The following is a 16,889-nucleotide window of genomic DNA, read 5'->3' as shown; positions in this document are numbered from 1 at the left end:
CTGAGGTTCATTTCAGTTGAAGTAGAAACCAAAGTTAGAATCCCAGTGCACTGTTTAGCAATTGTCAAGACTTATCTGTTCACCTGATCCCTGCAGACTCTGTTCAGACCCTTCTAGGCATCTCTCCCCATCCATAATCCTGCACCAATTCCCTTTCAAGTACAACAATGAAATTACCAGTTCTTTATTTAGCCAAGAGACATAAACAACCCAGAATGCTTTGCGGGCTGGGGGGGGGAGTGTTAGAAGACCAGTTCCACATGGACAGTCAAGCTTCCGAATCTTGCTTCCAAGATTCTATAGTATTGTGGAAAATTCTCAGGATGTGTCAGCCAAAGTGCAAAGGAGGCAATAAGTTACGGCAATATTTGAGGGTGACTGGGAAGACAGTGTCCTTAGGCCAACCAGGTAATGCATCTTGCATATAGGTGACTGGAGCAACCGGCAAATGAACCTTTCAACCTAGAGAGAAAGAGATGTTGATTAAGATGCTCAGAGGTGATTGCTGGCATGCAGGTTCTAGGGTTGCCCTCTATCATATATATGAAGCCACATCCATATACACACACACCCTACATCCGTCCCGTGCCCCAAACAGACACCATAATCCAGATACCTCAAAGCCCAGGACAGACATTCTCATAGTCCGGAGTGTCATCTTCACTTTCCCGATCACTGGTGCCACTGCCAACTACAGGAAAATGACAAAGGTATTAAAATTATGGCAGGGAGATATAGGGCCCCACCCATAGCCCTCAGGCAATTAGCCAGAGGAATGGATAATGAGGGACTATAGGAAAATTAAATGAGAACTTCCTAGCAGGCCCACACAGCAGGCTTTTTCTACTCACCAAAACAAGGACCCATGATGGTAGCTTCTGGTTCTAGTACGTTGACATAGTCACCTTTGACGGAGAGAGAAAATGGAAGATTTAATGAAGGTTCTGAGGTACATCCAGTGGAGAGACTGGTGTCCACTGGGACTGTGTGGGCAGAAGGCAGGGAGGCCAACAGTAGGGGGAGCCAGACCCAGTGATGGGCGGAGCAAACCCATTCTAGTTTTCTCCACACCCTTCCTTCCTGCCGAGTTTGACAAAGGCAACCCTGAAATTAAGGCAGAAGAGTCCAGCAGATGGCGCTGCCTCTTGGCCCGCTTGTAAGGAAGGAGGTCATCAAAAGAGGTTGGGCTGAGGACAGACTGAGCTTGGTGGGGAAGTGTCCTGTTTGTCCTGACGGACCACCCTGCACTGCACCCGCCTCAGCAGTGCCTCTTGCTTGCTCAGTCACAGCAGAGACAGCACGAAGGAGCTGGTTTAACTCAAGAAGACCCAGTTTCAAGTCCCCTTCCACAACCACAAAACTCCTTGACTCAGCCTCTGGGATGGACACATAAACAGTAGCTTATGTGGGCCATCTGCACAGCACAATGAAACCTGCAGCACACAGCATTTTTATTTTTATTTTGCCAAGGTGGTATACTGCTTTGCAGGAGCTATGCAAATTATTATATGGTTTTTAAAAATATTGGAAGCAAGGCTGCTCACAGCAAAGTTTTTTAATATAAGTCTCTGGCAACTAGTGCAAAACTGGGGTCAGCATTGGCTGGATCTTTCAGTTAGTTGCTTCTGCCTGCAACCCTAAATGCCCTTACTAGGGAGTAAGCTCCACTGAGTGCTCTGGGACCCCCAAAATTAACCTTCCACCCACCCGATTCTGCCTGGCCCTGATTCTGCCTAATGATACGTCCAGCTGTGTCCAGCATGGCATGTACAAACCCACCTCCATTTTCAATGCAATCGCACGCCCTCATTCCTGACTAGCCGGGCCCCATAGATCTACTTTCCACACTCACCGGGCGAATTGCGCTCACACTCGAGCACATTCTCATACTGCTCCCCTAGGGAATCTGAAAAGGAAAAATCGGAAGCACTTCAAACACTGCCCTTTCCCAATTGTGTCCCAAGTTCCTTTCTCATTTAGAATCACTGTGATGCAGCAGTGATGGCCAAACTTAGCCCTCCAGCTGTTTGGGGACTACAATTCCCATCATCCCTGACCACTGGTCCTGTTAGCTATGGATGATGGGAGTTGTAGTCCCAAGACAGCTGGAGGGCCAAGTTTGGCCATCACTGAGTTAGGGTGTTGCAGCAGGACCTGGGAGACCAGGGTTCAATCTCCACTCAGCCAAGAGGCTTATTGGGTGACCTTGGACCAGGTACTGTCTCTTAGCCTAACCTACTCTGCAGGGATGCTGTGAGGATTGAATGGGAGAGGGGAGCAGCCATTTACAGCACCTCCGAGTTCCTTGGATGTAAGGTGGGAGAGAAATAAATGCTACATTTAGATGACCCTGAGGTTGTAGACAGATGGGTTGCCACGACACTCTCCAAGAGAACCCCAGCCCCGGTCCCAGGAGGGAGTCAGTCCATCCCACCTGCTGCCAACTCACCTGTGGAAGCACCGTCTTCATTGCCTTGATCTGTAAGTGGCGCATCTGGCAGCACGTCACTGTGGAAGAGAAGGGAAAGAAGCTTTGGTGCTGCACTGATCCGAGAAATAAGCAGTTGACTCATGCTGAATGAAACCCCCCAGTCCATCTCATGCAGCATTGGCTGCTCGGACTGGCAGCAGTTTTCTGAGGTCAAGGGCCAACACTGCTTACGGTATATATTTTCATTTGGATACTGCTCTGTACTGGAATTGCATTTTTAAAGGTGTTTTTAGATGTTTTAGATATTTTTTTGTTTGTGTGTTGGCATCCATTTATAACATATTAACTGCTGGTGGTTTAATATTTTTCATATAATATTTCATATTTCCCCACCACTTTCCCTACTGCAAAATGTGCACTTTTTCCCCAAAGTGGATTTGCTGTGCAAAAGCAGCAGAGTGATTTGGTCCGCGGTAGTTGTGCAAATGTAAATTTGCCAGTATGAAGTATGCAGATTTAGAAAATGGAATCTGTTTTGCACAGTCTGGAGAGGATCCAGATTTGGCTGGACTACAACTCCTATCATCCTTGGCCTTTGCCTGTGCTGGCTGGGGCTGATGGGAGCTGCAGTCCAAAAACCACACATTCCCTATCCCTGCTTTAAGCAGTGAACAACACTGATGGAGCAAGTGGAAGAAAGGTGGTATATAATCCGTTAAGCAGAGATGCTGGGGACTTTATAGATGCAGAGCACATAGTGTGCCAACAGGTTTCTATGAATGATCCAGCTAAAATCCATTATAAGGTTTGACCTCTGACCCCCCCCCAAAAAAAAGACTTACATGTATGGAGGGACATAGTTGTCATCATTATCCTCATCATCAGTGGCACCAGCGTGCACTGGAAGCACAGAGAGCATTAGCAGAGTTATGATATGCATATGAGCTTACATTCACATATGCTGGGAACCCCCACCCCATACTGAGCCAAAACCAGCCTTCAGAATCCAGTCACGGTGAGGTACAGTCAAGTCCAAGAGCACTGCAAAACTGCAGAGCGAGTAGATGACTCATGCAAGTGAGCCAAGCTGTATGTTCCAGAAAGTGGCCTTAAAACCAATAATTCCTACTCACCTTCACCTTGGTTTTCATAACTGGGAATGCTTTCTGAGACGGGGACATGCCACAAAGAGAAAAGGAGGGCACTGATTAAGCCTACCGAGTGCCTGCAGCTTCCCAGACCAATACCATTTGCCCCTCATCTCCCCATTTCTATTTCATAGAAGCAGTCCTTCAAAAGGCTATTCATTCCGATGGCTAGATTCCCAGACCTCAGCCTCCCATTGCCCTTTAAAGGCTTCGGTAGGAAAGAAGCCCCCCAACCCCTCCACTTCCTAAACCTTGCAAAACACACACACACACACATCCATACCCATTTCCTTCATAACTCACCATTATCCCTTTCAACTTTGTATGACGGTGCTGGATAGGAAAGACTGCATGGGGGGCATCTGCTGCTCCTGTGAACAAAGAGGGAAAGGGGTTAAATACAGGTACGAAAGCAGCCATGGAATGTCAAGGGGGCCAAGATGATGCTCCCAACATGCTTTTCTTATTCCAGCCATCACCCCCACTTTAATGAGGAATCCATAGGTGCTGGAAGAATGCCAACTGGAGATATTCTCTGAAGCTGAAGGCAAGTGATGCTTTTGCATCTAAATATAGGGTTTTAAAAATGTTCTCTTATCAGCTGCCCTCTGTGAAAGATATTAGGGAAGTTTTTTATGTTTGATGTTTTATCATGTTTTTAATATTCTGTTAGGAACCACCCAGACTGGGGGAAACTAAGCCAGATGGGTTAATAATAATAATAATAATAATAATAATAATAATAATAATAATAATGGATGATGCACTGGGAAGGGTTAAGAGTCAGACTCTTATTTGCCCAAGCATTTTGGAGGACCTCTGAGCTAGAATTCTGCCTTACTCTTTTGCTGTATATTGCTTTGCTTCCTTCTGGGTTTTTATGCAGCATTTTTTATATTGGGTGAATAGTCACCAGCTTACAGCATAACAAGGGAGCTAACCCCTCCCACACTGCATTCCAAATCGCATTCGTACATTGATGTAAACATCAGTATAGTTGGGTGTGTTTTGAAGTTGCCCACTGTCTGTCCACACCAGGAAAACTGAAATGTTCGTCAACGGAGTTGTTCGAAAACTGAGCTACCACTGTAGTAGAGGGCAAGGCTTCAAGCACATGTGCTCACTCACAGAAACAAGCTTATTCTTTGCTCAAAACAGAAGTGTGTGGTGTTGGGGATGCCTGGATGGACGGATGCTCAGTAAGCAGCTCACAAATTGTTCAGGGACTGCTTACCTCCACGTGTCTGGTTGGGATGAAACAGCAGGCCAAGGTGGGGCTGAAAGGTTGAAGAAAGAGAAGAACGCAGATGCCATCACCTGAGAGGATTGCATGAGATCCCAGCTTTTGGCTCACCTCCCATGCCCCCCCCCCCCAAAGCAGCAGCAGCACAAAGGCCACATTCAAGTCTTTAATGGCTTGGGAGGACCAGGTAAATTGAAAGGTTGTCTTCTCCCAAATGCACACCCACTCAAACCTTAAGTTCCTCTCTTCAGAGCCAGATGCCCTACCTCATCGGCCTTGCCAGGCTACAGGAGGGGGCAGCTTCTAGGGAGAGGGCCTTTCTGGTGGTGGCACCTCTGCTCCAAAAGGGCCTCGCCAGAGAGAGCTGCTTACCATCAGGTTTGTAGCCTTTTTGGCACAAGGGGAGAAATTTGCTTTTATCCATCCAGGCCTGAATTTTAAAACAACACAAGATCTGAGCTCTAATGGTATAAGCGGCATTTGGTAAATTCCTAACGGATCGCATTTTCCTCCAATTTTTTACGCTGCATTAGCGCATATTTTAATGTTTTAAAATTATGATGTTGTGTTTTAGTTTTGTTTTGCAAACCATAAGGGAATATGTTTTTATGGGCAGCCATGGGCATCTGGTAGCAAAGTTTTTCAAAAGTTTTTAAGAAGATGTAAAAGTTACAGGAGCCCTCAATACACAAATCAGGGCTGCAGTTTGAGAAGTTTACAATCCCAATTAAAATTGTTTTCACCTGCACTGTTGTGAAGAAATCCTGCTCATTTCACCAGTGTTTCAATGTGTATTGAATGGTGTGCTTTGTCATTTATATTCTGATGTACACTGCAGTGTGTTTGGTGTGGGAAGTCTTCTTTCTGGTCAGGTAAAAGCTGGTTTAACTGTCAGTGGGGGACCTTAACTGACAACGGAGGAGGGGCTGGAGATGGAACTCTCAGTATGCAAAAGAAGGATAGAAGATACGCATATTCTGGTTGGTGGTTGCAGGTTTAGAATCTTTAGTTAGACAGTGTGATTGGCTGGGACTAGACTGGGGGACTATAAAGCTGGGTGCTGGCCAGTCAAGGAGCTCAGTCCAGGCTGGATCATGGAAGAGGAAAGAAGAAGACCTGAGGGGAAGGAAGAGTGGCCAAAGACTGGCTGGGGTAAGTCAGGTGAAGCACTTGGCTTAGGCTGAAGAGCCAAGAGGAACAACTCATCATTTACAGCACCAAGAGTCAGTGGCGGAGGAAGAGGGGTGTGGTGGGGGCGGTCCGCCCCAGGTGTCATCCCTGAGGGGAGGTGACACCGCCCCACTGCCCCCTGGGACACTCGCCGCGGGCCTGACTAGTCTCGCCCCCACGCGCCCAGCTAGTCCCGCCCCCGGGTGCACAGCATGTGCACTGCTCCGGGTGCCAGAGCAGCTAGCTCCACCTCTGCCAAGAGGGCAGAGGTGAATGACACTTTTGGCTGCTGGACTATGGTGCCTGGAAGGAAAGCAAGAGTATAGATTCCAGTACAGTGGACGCTCAGGTTGCGAACGTGATCCGTGCCGGATATATGTTCGCAACCCGCAGCATTCACAACCTGTGTCTGCATGTCTGCGCACGCACGGGTTGCAATTCTGCGCTTCTGCGCATGCTCGACCGCCAAAACCCTGAAGTAACCCATTCCAGTACTTCCGGGTTTTGGCTGTCTGTAACCCAAAAAAGACCCTGAAGTTGGGAAAGATGGAGGGCATAGGGAGAAGGGGACGACAGAGGACGAGATGGTTGGACACTGTTCTCGAAGCTACCAGCATGAGTTTGACCAAACTGCGGGAGGCAGTGGAAGACAGGAGTGCCTGGCGTGCTCTGGTCACGAAGAGTCGGACACGACTAATCAACAACAACAAACCCAAAAAAACACAACCTGAAGTGTCTGTAACCCGAGGTATGACTGTACAGTAAAAGAAGACATGTGCTTCTCAGTATGTCAGTAGGGGTTAAAACAAAGTCTTCAGTTACAGTGTTGGTGAGGCACAACAAGGGTGAAGTAAATACAAGGGCAATCTGGCAAAAGTGTTTTAATGGGGTAACTAACCACTTTCTCAAAGCTGTAATAGTAGTGCAAAGTAAGCTTTTGGAATCAAAGTAACACTAACAAATTAGTACAGTATATAACCATCTAAAAAGACAGTACTACTGTATATTAAAGTTACCACATAAACTGGTGCACTAGAGAAGCTTGCAATACATAGATGTTAATACCTTTGTTAAATATAGTAACTACGGACGATGCCTATATCGCAGAGTTACCATTAGGATTATTGGTGCGTTAAAGGTGCAAAGGGTATAAGTGGTATTAAATGTTGGCAGTGGTAAGGTTTTAGGAAAACCACTAAGTGGAAGTTGGGTTTTGTTAATAAAGTAAGGAAGGAAATAGCCCCCCCCCCTCCCCTCACCACAGCTATTATATTAGTCTGAGGGAGGGGGCTCCCAATGAAAATTTGGAGAGGGGAGTCACATGCACAGCAGCTCGTGGCTATTAAATAAACAAAAAAATCTGACTTTCTCACAAATTAGTATCACATGTAGTTTGCTTCTGACTGGCAATGAGCCAAAAGACCATGCCTTGTTGAATTTAAGAGTATATGAAGAGGCCATCCATGGCATTTCAGATCTAAAAGTTGTAAGTTTGGAGCAGAGGATATTGTTAGGAGTCCTGTAAGATTGTGCCTTGTCGAGGTGGTGTTGGTGTTGAGGCAGAACAGTGGGGCAGATTTGTTCAATGAGACCCCACATGGCTGTATCAGCTTCCCAAAGTCTTCAGTGATGGTAATAAATAGTAGTAGTAGTAGTAGTAGTAGTAGTAGTAACAACAACAACAACCACAACCAAGAGCAGATAAAGATAAAGATAAAGAGACTACAAGCCAGCCTTTCTTAAAATCTCAATTTTAAAATAGCACTGAATGGGCAGCTACTCACAGGGAGGACGTATCAACTTGAAGGTTGAACTCGAACGTGCACTAGTTGAAGGCCTGTGGGGGCAATGCATTAATCATTCTTCTCTTCATGGACAGTACAGGAATCATGCTTGAGAGACATATCAATCTGCTCCCCAAAACCGCACAAGAAACTCTCCCCTTCCAGGTTTTGGATGAAACGTCAGAAGCTGTTTTCTACAGTGCCAGGCCACTGGTTCATCTCACTCTGTAGAGAACAGCCTGCACCATGGATGGGGAACCCAGGGCTCTCCAGCTACTGGTGGGACTCCCAACATCCACTGGCCTCAAGCCCCACCCTCCCAATAGCCAGGGGCTATTATAGTCTAGCAACATCTGGAAGGCTACAGGGTTCCTTATCCCTGGTCTACACTGACAGACATGGGCTGTACAAGGTTTCAGATCAGAGTCCTTCTCAGCCCTACTAGGAGATGCCAGGGTCTGAACCTGGGACCTTCTGCATGCAAAGCGCTTGAAAGAGTAGCATGCTAACACCACAAACAATTTCCCTTTCCTCCACTGTATCAAAAAGTGGCCTTCATGCAGTATCCATGTGCTTTGCGACTTTGGGAATTGTATAATAGAGTTGGGGTGAGGGGAGTAGACAGAAGGCAGGACCTCTGTACCTTCCTAGGGGTGCAAAAGAGAAAAACATCTTAAGAAATGCACCTTTTCCTTCTGGGGTAGAAGCTGCCCATTGCATCTGGCCACCTTAGAACATGCATCCATTTTCAAAACCTCCCCAAGTTCTGGTTTTGCACACACCATCCCCCCCCCCCAAATTAAACCCCGGTCAGTCACTTACTTGTCCTGGTAATCATCAACAGATTGTGCTGTTGTGAGAGAGGGAAAGAGACACCAATGTAATTAAGAAGTTCACTGGGGTGAGAGCAATGAATGGAGAAGTCGGGAACTGTTTGCTCCTTGGGGAAAGGAAGTTTGGGGAGGGCAGAAGAGACTTAACTGTCTAATTCGGGGTCCCGGCAGTCAATGCAAAGCACAAGTAGAATCACCAGAAGTGGGACAGTAAATGCCAGCACCCAGAAGATGTCACCCGTGTGCGAGGCATCCATGCCACCTGCGAGGGGGACAGAAGCAGTATCCTGGATTCAGGGCAGGTGCAAACTCCGAGGTGAAAAACAGCATTGAGCAGCTTAGCGGCACAACATGTCAATAGCCCTGTGGGGAAACAGCCAAATTCAAGTTCTTGGTGTGTGTTAAACAGATAATGAAACCAAATATAACTGTTTGTACACCCCTATCCACCCAGAAAATTCAGCTTATTGAAATGTCTTATTCAGAATTTATTTCGAGTTTTGACAGCGCTTGGGTGGATTTTCACACTATGTATCAGCAGCATGTCACAAAAGATAGCGAAGTGGGGGGAGAACAGCTTGGGCTTGCTTACATTGTGATGTGGTAGCCCCTTCGCTAGGCCCGATGAATGCTGGAATGTTAGGAGACAGAGCAGCAGAGAGGCATTTGTTCTCTCTTCCTGAATGGGAACTTGAACATTCAGTATCCAACAGGCAGAGGAAGGAGTGTCTTGGTTGCTGTTCTTCAGGCCAAAGCATTAGCAGGTATGGACGTCTCAACTGGTAGACCATGGAATGATTGGCAATAGATTGGCAAGTGTTTTTCACTCCCAACAACAGTTTAACAAAAAGATTCCCCCCTCCAAATTTAGGTTGTTAGAATCCCCGTTCTACAGCCACATGCTAATTTTTATTTATATATGCAAGGTCATCCCACTGTATGGTTCACGGGGTTCAATAAATAATTGGCTCCACCCCACTGGCCACTATTTTGTGTCTTACTCTGACCCAAGTTACTGTTTTGTGTCCGCCTCTGGCCAATGAACTGCGGGGTTCTAGCAAAAATCCGAAGTACCGTATTTTTTGCACCATAACACTCACTTTTTTTCCTCCTAGAAAGTAAGGGGAAATGTCTGTGCGTGTTATGGAGGGAATGCCTACGGGTGGCGGAGGGTATCTGCTGCAGTCGTGAGCAGAGGATCCATGGTTCCCCTTCCTTCCCTCCTCTGTGGCTCGCTTTGAAACAGCAAAGCGGGAGAAGAGCCGTGGAGTGGGGAGGAGAGAGGGACAGAGAGCCTGCTTCTTTAAAGGAGCAAAGCGGGAGGGGAGAGGAGCCTTCTCCCCTTATACCCCTCTTCTTCATTATTAGCAGCATCCTTCTCCACACACCCCACGCGTGTTTCTTGTCCCTTGAGAGCTTTTCCTTCCTTCCCCACTTAAAACGTGGTTACAAAGCACGGATCCACATGGATCCTCAGGATTTTTGCACTGGGTCACCCCAAATTCACCATCAGGTCACATAGCATGTCCATGGCTACATCTTGCACCAAAAAATCACGCACCCACTGTTGCCTGGGGCCGCAGTGGTGCAAAAACGTGGTTACAAAATCATGGATCCACATGGATCCTCAGGATTTTTGCATCAGGCTACTCCAAACTCACTGTCGGATCACATGTCTGTGGCCACAGCATGAACCACAAAAATCATATATCCACTGTTTCGTTTAGAATATTTTTTTTCTTGTTTTCCCCCTCTAAAAACTGTGTGCGTGTTATGGTCTGGTGCGTGTTATAGAGCGAAAAATACGGTAGATTCTAAAAAACACAAAAGTTTGCAGGCCGGCACTACAAGAATGCTCTTCAAATTTCCTATCAGGGAATCTTTTTTTACAGCCTTCTACCTGCCGGCCAATAATTCTTGCCCATCTGCCAATGAAGCGCTGGCAAATCCCAAAGGAAAGCACAAGGCTCTTTTTCTGCCTTGGTCAAATTTAAAAGCCCTCCCTCATTTTTTATTATTTGAGTAGCACATCATGTTGTCTCAGTGAATGCTTTGCAAATGTATATAAATTTCATTTTGGCATTTCAGTAAGCAACTCACTGAAGAGTCTTGTGCACTGTGCTTTTCTGCTCTAGCTAGACTAACTACTTATCCCAAACTCCTAGGGTATAAACAGATATAAGAATCCCAATTTTGCCAGTGGCTGGCATCCATCTGTGGAAGCAAAGAACAAAAGAGGGGGAGAAAACTTTTTGCTACAATTTTGGGAGTTATCTCCACAATACTTATACAGCTTAGGCAGGTGCAGCAGCAGGCCTGCGCATAGCTTGTCTGAGGCCGGGGCGAGAGTCCCTGGTCGACTCAAGAGGCCCAGGGCGTTTTTTGCATGACAGCTTAAGTATTTCAAGGCCCCCCAGCTGGCTTAGTCCTCCGAGACCTTGGCTGCCCCCTTCCTCTGCACCAGCCCGCATTCTGGGGGATTTGGGTCCCAAAAAGTTGCTGTTTGAGTCTGCAGATAGGCTGGCTCTAGGGAAACATTCTAGGCTGAATACTCTGTTCACTCAGGATGGAACAACATGGCCTATAGGGCCTCACCATTGCCCTGTGTGCACAGAGATACTGAGCCTTACGCAACATTGTTCCCCTTATGAATTTGCAGCTGGAAGGCAATCAATAGCGCAGAGAGCTCTCTCTTTTAAATGCATGTGCTAATCCCACCATTACTGATAGACCACAGAGATCCCCACAGATCAGCCAGGGAGGCGATAACAGGAGGGAGCACAGCAGACCGAGCAGTGGTCCTATGGAAATAACCCAACCGACACACCGCTTAACTGCATGCAGCAGCAGGATGCCCAAGAAATCTCCAAGAGGCTGGGCCGAAAGACAATGGTTGGGGTCGATGGTTCAAGGCGGCTTTAGAAAGGAGGGACCCCCCAAATTCAATACAAGCTTGGAGATACAAATTGGGTTCTAGGCTATGATCCACAGTACCTTTCAGCAGGATGCTAATTCACAAAGCCAAGGCAGGTATACACATTCTGGATTTGAGCAAGAGACAACAGACAGACAACAGCGTTATTTTTTGCCACAAATGTGACCATGATGGGGAATAGATAGGGAAGTTGGCGAACAGAATTGTTTTCAGAGGTGTCTGTTAGGAGACATTTCTACTAAAATGCCGATCAATTTTCTTGAGGTTTTTTAAAAAAATTGCAAACTTATGTGAAGATCTGAACATAAGACTTTAAAAATGAGAAAAAGAGAGAAACCCAAATTGATAGGGTTTTGCCATCCCCAGCTGCCTGAAAGGAGCAATGTATGTTTGTGCGTGGAGCACTCACTCATTTCCCTAAATATACATAATTTTGCAATGCAAATTCCCCTAACACAATGCATGTTCCCTTGTACATGACTTTTAAATGCACACATTGCCCCAGTATATGCATTTTGTTATGCACTGCTTGGTTAGAGAATTGCATTGCAAAATTCAGAAGAGTGCAAATTTCAAAAGACGGCTTTATTTCAGTTCATGTACAGCTTCGCAAAGTGTGGATTAGGTAGGTTCACTTAATGCCAACAGAGAAATGCCAACTCAATTGGATTTCTCCCTCACCCCTAGTCTGAAGGCACCTAAGGCAGCCACTGTGCTGAAGCCAAACTGGCCTGGGTCTGGATGGGAGATTGGCTAGAACCCTCCCCACACCTCCTTGAGCTCCAGGGAAGAGAGACAGATGTAAACAAAATAATTTATAAATGGACATAGGTTTTGTCAAGGTAAGGTAAAGGTAAAGGGACCCCTGACCATTAGGTCCAGTCGTGACCGACTCTGGGATTGCGGCGCTCGTCTCACTTTATTGGCCAAGGGAGCTGGCATACAGCTTCTAGATCATGTGGCCAGCATGACTAAGCCGCTTCTGGCGAACCAGAGCAGCGCACGGAAATGCCGTTTAGCTTCCCGCCGGAGCGGTACCTATTTATCTACTTGCACTTTGGCGTGCTTTCGAACTGCTAGGTTGGCAGGAGCTGAGACCGAGCAACAGGAGCTCACCCTGTTGCGGGGATTCGAACCGCCGACCTTCTGATCGGCAAACCCTAGGCTCTGTGGTTTAACCCACAGCGCCACCCTCATCCCTTTTTTTGTCAAGGTACTCCAACTAAAAAAGATTGCTGTGGACTAGAAACTTACATGGATTAAATTGCTGGGTTAGGAGGTATAGTGGAGACATCTCCATCGTGAATGAAAGAACATCATAGAGCTAGGTACTTGGAGCTGACACTTCTATACTTGGGTGTTGGCATGTCCTGAGGCACCAGAAGTGTCTTTTGCCAGCTGCGTATGGTACAAAATGTGCTTGGATCATTCCTGGTCTGGGAGAATTTACAGTAATTCAGGCACTGGTGACTTCAAGATTGGATTACTGCAATGCACTTTATGTGGGGTTTCCCTTGAACTGAACCTGCAAACTTCAGTTAGTGCAGCACAGTTACTGGCAGGAATGAGACCCTCTCGGCATATAGTACTTTTGCTCAGAGACCTGCACTGAATTCTCACTTGTTACCAGACCAAGTGAAAATATTACTATTCATATATAAAGCCCTTAAGCATCTGGGAGCAGGTTACATGCAGGATTGCCTTTCCTTGTACCTCTTTTTGCACCTGCGTAAAACGTTTTTGTTTTGGCAAGCCTATCCAGACAGATAGATGTTGCTATGTTTTAATCCCTTTTACAGTTAATTTTTTTTTAATGTTTTCAGTTGTTTTCAATTGCTAGTTATTGATTGCTAATTTCAAAATTTCTTGTCAAATGCTCAGAGCTTTTACTACTATTGAGGAAGGGCAGTACAGTCGTACATCAGCTGCCGAACACCTTGGGAGTCAAAGGTTCTGGTTCACAAACGATCAAAAACCGGGAGTGTTCTGGTTTGCGAAAGTTCTTTGGAACCCGAACATCCGACGGGGCTTCTGATTTTGCTGCAGGAGCTTCCTGTAGCCAATCAGAAGCCGCGCTTTGGTTTCTGAATGTTTTGGAAGTCAAATGGACTTCCGGAATGGATTCCATTCGACTTCTAAGGTACGACTGTATCTCAGTGGTGGAGAATCTGCTTTGCATGCAGAAAATTCCAAATTTAATCCCAGGCATCTCCAGGTAGGGCTGGGAAACCCTGGGGAGCTGCTACCAGTCAGTGTTGACAGTAATGAGCAAGATGGACCAATAGTCTGATTCAGTCTAAAGCAACTGCCTCTGCTGCTCCTAATTGGAGTATAAATGTTGTTAAAACAAACCTCCACACACAACCATCCAAATGTTTTACCAGATACTACATTCCATGCCACATTTCCTACACAGAGAAAACCTGTTCCAGAAGCCCGAGGTTGTAAGTGAAGGTTCTTTGATGCGCCCCTCCCCCAGCATAGAAAGAAAAAAAGAGTGTGGGAACAGCAGTGGGAGCAGGGGTGACTCACGCCAGTGACAACAACCCACAGCCGGATTTGGGCGCCAGCGCAAAAAGCCTTGCTCTGTGTTGTGGGTGCCGTGGGAGGGAATTTGCAGCTGCAACTCTGCAGCTGCAAGGTTGCAATGTCTTGCTTGGGGGGAGGGGGAGAAGAGAAGTTAGCCGAGACCTTCTAGGCGCCACTCATGATTCAGTAGGTGGGAGGGGGCAGGGAAAGGGATGGGGCCTGCGAGAAACCTACCGTTTGACACCTCTGAATAATGCCAAACTCTCTCCTTACACACACACACACACACACACACACACACACACACGGTCTCCCCACTTCTACTCCACTTGATTGGAGCGCTGGCAACAAGCCAAAGTGACCACAAACCACAGGTTCCGTTACTGGGTGGAAACTGGCTTGTTGGAGGGAACTGGAGCAAAATGGCAAAACGAAGGGATGGGAAAGTTGGTTGGGGGCGGAGGGTGCCAGGCCAAAATTCGAGGGAGGTTGTTACGTGGCTGTGTCTGTTCTATTTCTTTTGCCCTCTTCTACATAGCGTTACTTGTTTATTATGCCCCACACCCTTCAAAGCGAACCCAGTGTCAGAGATGGATAAATAGGAGGGAGGGAAGGAGAGAGTGAATGCAATAGCAAGACAGAAAAAAGATTGCGATCAGAACAGGGGGTGGGGGAGGCACAGAGCAGGAAAAGAAGCACTTTGTGCAATGAAGAAAAACAATTTATCGCTTCCCGCTGTTAATCTGGGTTTGAATTTGCATTCCTACACACCCTGGTGGGGCAATGGGCACAGCCTAGCCAGCAACAAGGGCCACGGACCCAAAATTATAGCCAAAATGAACTAAACGGTTTATTGATGTATGACTACACAGCTTTAGTGTGGGTCCAAATGACCTCCAACACATCAATTTCAATTCTCAATTATCTCTCTATTTTGCAGTGTCAAAACTGAATTCTTACAAACTTGAGTCAGTGGTCCTGGTCACTGTTTACGCTACACTCACTGGGACACTCAGGAGGAAAAAAGTCAGATTCCAAACTAACACCCACATGAAAAAGTCTTTTCTGCCTCCCCCCAGAATCCCACCCCCCTCAGCCCAGCCATCTGCACTGCCATTCCTTCCTGTTTGTGCCCCCTGCACAATCCCAGAAGCTGGAACTCAGCTCCTTCCACCACAGGACCCAGGGACCAGAACCCAACCACCTAGGGTATATTGCCAGGACAAGGACCAGTACCTAAGTACTCCTCATGCACCACCACTGCCTCCACCTCCTCTTCCTCACTCACACCAATGAAAACTCACATCTGGGGTTCCCAGTTCACGCCTGGATGGAGCCTTCTTTTCTCTGCTGTGGCTGAGACGGTGCTGCTGTTCGATTGCTTGGGCAGGAAGGAAGCACCACAGCCGCCAGCAGGAAGTCGAAGGGCAGGTGCACTAAATTATGACATTTGGGGGAGGAAGAGAAGGCACATCATCTTGGTACATCTGTCGCATTCAGAAGCTCTGGAGATATCAGCCAGACATCAAGGGAGCCTCTAAGACTTCGCCAATCCTTAAGTCTGTTCCAGATCTACCTGCCTCCTCCCAACTGCAAGACACCCCAAAACGCGCTCTGAGAAATGTGTAACTCATAAGTTCTCTCCCAAGGGCAGAAGGGGGCCCTGTATGCAGATATACCAGAGGACAAGTTTTATACGCTCAGTACAGCGGTACCTCAGGTTATATATGCTTCAGGTTACATACGCTTCAGGTTACAGACACTGCTAATCCATATAGTGCTTCAGGTTAAGAACTTTGCTTCAGGATGAGAACAGAAATCGTGCTCTGGCGGCGTGGCAGCAGGAGGAGGCCCCATTAGCTAAAGTGGTGCTTCAGGTTAAGAACAGTTTCAGGTTAAGAACGGACCTCCAGAACGAATTAAGTACTTAACCCGAGGTACCACTGTAGAATCAAGTGGTGAAGCCTTTTCTGGACTGTACCATTTCAGGCTGCAGGGGGGTGGGCGCAATTTGCACATTTCAATGCTTTTCTGAGGGTGGGGAGCCTTCCCATACATAAAAGAACGAAAGATATCTCCATGCCAAGCTGGATGCAGTGAGCCATGTGCATTTTATCCAGATATGTGCCCCATTTATATATGGTGTGAGATTGGGGGGGGGGATTTATTTTTATGTGAAATAGAAAATCAAAAGAAACCCACTTCTCCTTACCTCACAGCACCCTGGCTTGCAAAGCACGTTAAACATACTTCTTGTAGAACTCCACACACACACACACACACACACCCAAATGGGAAGATGGGTTTGACCCAACCTCTCAACCTGCTGTTTTTCAATGTGCAGGGAAGTTTACAACCCTCTCCCTGCTCTTCAAGAAAGATGGTACAGTCCAGGAAAAGGCATTTGGCACTTCTGCTGACATGAAATAAATCTATGGGAAAGAGATTCACCAGCCTCTCTTTGTGCATTGAGCAGTAGAAAAAACAATGTATCTCACCCTGCTTTCCCCCACCCAACCGGCAAAGAAACACGGCTGATATGAAGTACATTGGTACCTCGGGTTACAGACGCTTCAGGTTACAGATGCTTGAGATTACAGACTCTGCTAACCCAGAAATAGTACCTTGGGTTAAGAACTTTGCTTCAGGATGAGAACAAAAATTGTGCTCTGGCGGCGAGGCGGCAGCAGAAGGCCCCATTAGCTAAAGTGGTACCTCAGGTTAAGAACAGTTTTAGGTTAAGAACCGACCTCCAAAACAAATTACAGTGGTGCCCCGCAAGACGAATGCCTCGCAAGACGGAAAACTCGCTAGAC

General features: G+C 46.8%; 1 protein-coding gene across 6 annotated transcripts; it reads right to left on the bottom strand.

Moving 5' to 3' along the window:
* Positions 1-168: 168 nt before the first annotated feature.
* On the bottom strand, positions 169-16,130 carry LAT (linker for activation of T cells). Of its 6 annotated transcripts, XM_082197101.1 has the most exons (15): positions 16,015-16,130; positions 15,378-15,772; positions 9,202-9,388; positions 8,758-8,871; positions 8,599-8,626; positions 7,777-7,829; positions 4,814-4,856; positions 3,883-3,950; positions 3,565-3,597; positions 3,274-3,331; positions 2,450-2,508; positions 1,853-1,906; positions 852-905; positions 617-691; positions 169-462 (listed from the first exon to the last, which is right to left on the bottom strand). In XM_082197101.1, the coding sequence occupies exons 3-14, from the start codon at positions 9,365-9,367 to the stop codon at positions 618-620; spliced, it is 804 nt and encodes a 267-aa protein (XP_082053227.1). In that variant the 5' UTR covers positions 9,368-9,388; positions 15,378-15,772; positions 16,015-16,130; the 3' UTR covers positions 169-462; position 617. The 6 variants fall into 6 exon arrangements, with proteins under 6 accessions (XP_082053227.1, XP_082053228.1, XP_082053232.1 ...); XM_082197102.1 differs by lacking the exons at positions 9,202-9,388; positions 16,015-16,130 and having other exon boundaries at positions 8,758-8,972; positions 15,378-15,508; XM_082197106.1 differs by lacking the exons at positions 9,202-9,388; positions 16,015-16,130 and having other exon boundaries at positions 15,362-15,493.
* Between the last annotated feature and the right edge of the window lie 759 nt (positions 16,131-16,889).

This window comes from Podarcis vaucheri, assembly GCF_965113315.1.
Source record: "Podarcis vaucheri genome assembly, chromosome: 13".
Taxonomy (NCBI): Eukaryota; Metazoa; Chordata; class Lepidosauria; order Squamata; family Lacertidae; genus Podarcis; species Podarcis vaucheri.
The sequence above is the reverse complement of the archived record's forward strand: the minus strand, read 5'-3'. Positions and strand labels throughout refer to the sequence as shown.

Bases quoted from the DNA above. Each gene is read 5' to 3' on its own strand.
- LAT (XM_082197101.1), bottom strand. From the start codon at position 9,367: ATGCTTTGGCCTGAAGAACAGCAACCAAGACACTCCTTCCTCTGCCTG. The intron at 4,857-7,776 runs GTGAGTAGCTGC...TCAACCTTTCAG, and splicing joins CAAGTTGATACGTCCTCCCT to CCCCACCTTGGCCTGCTGTT. The intron at 3,951-4,813 runs GTAAGCAGTCCC...CTTTGTTCACAG, and splicing joins TCCCAACCAGACACGTGGAG to GAGCAGCAGATGCCCCCCAT.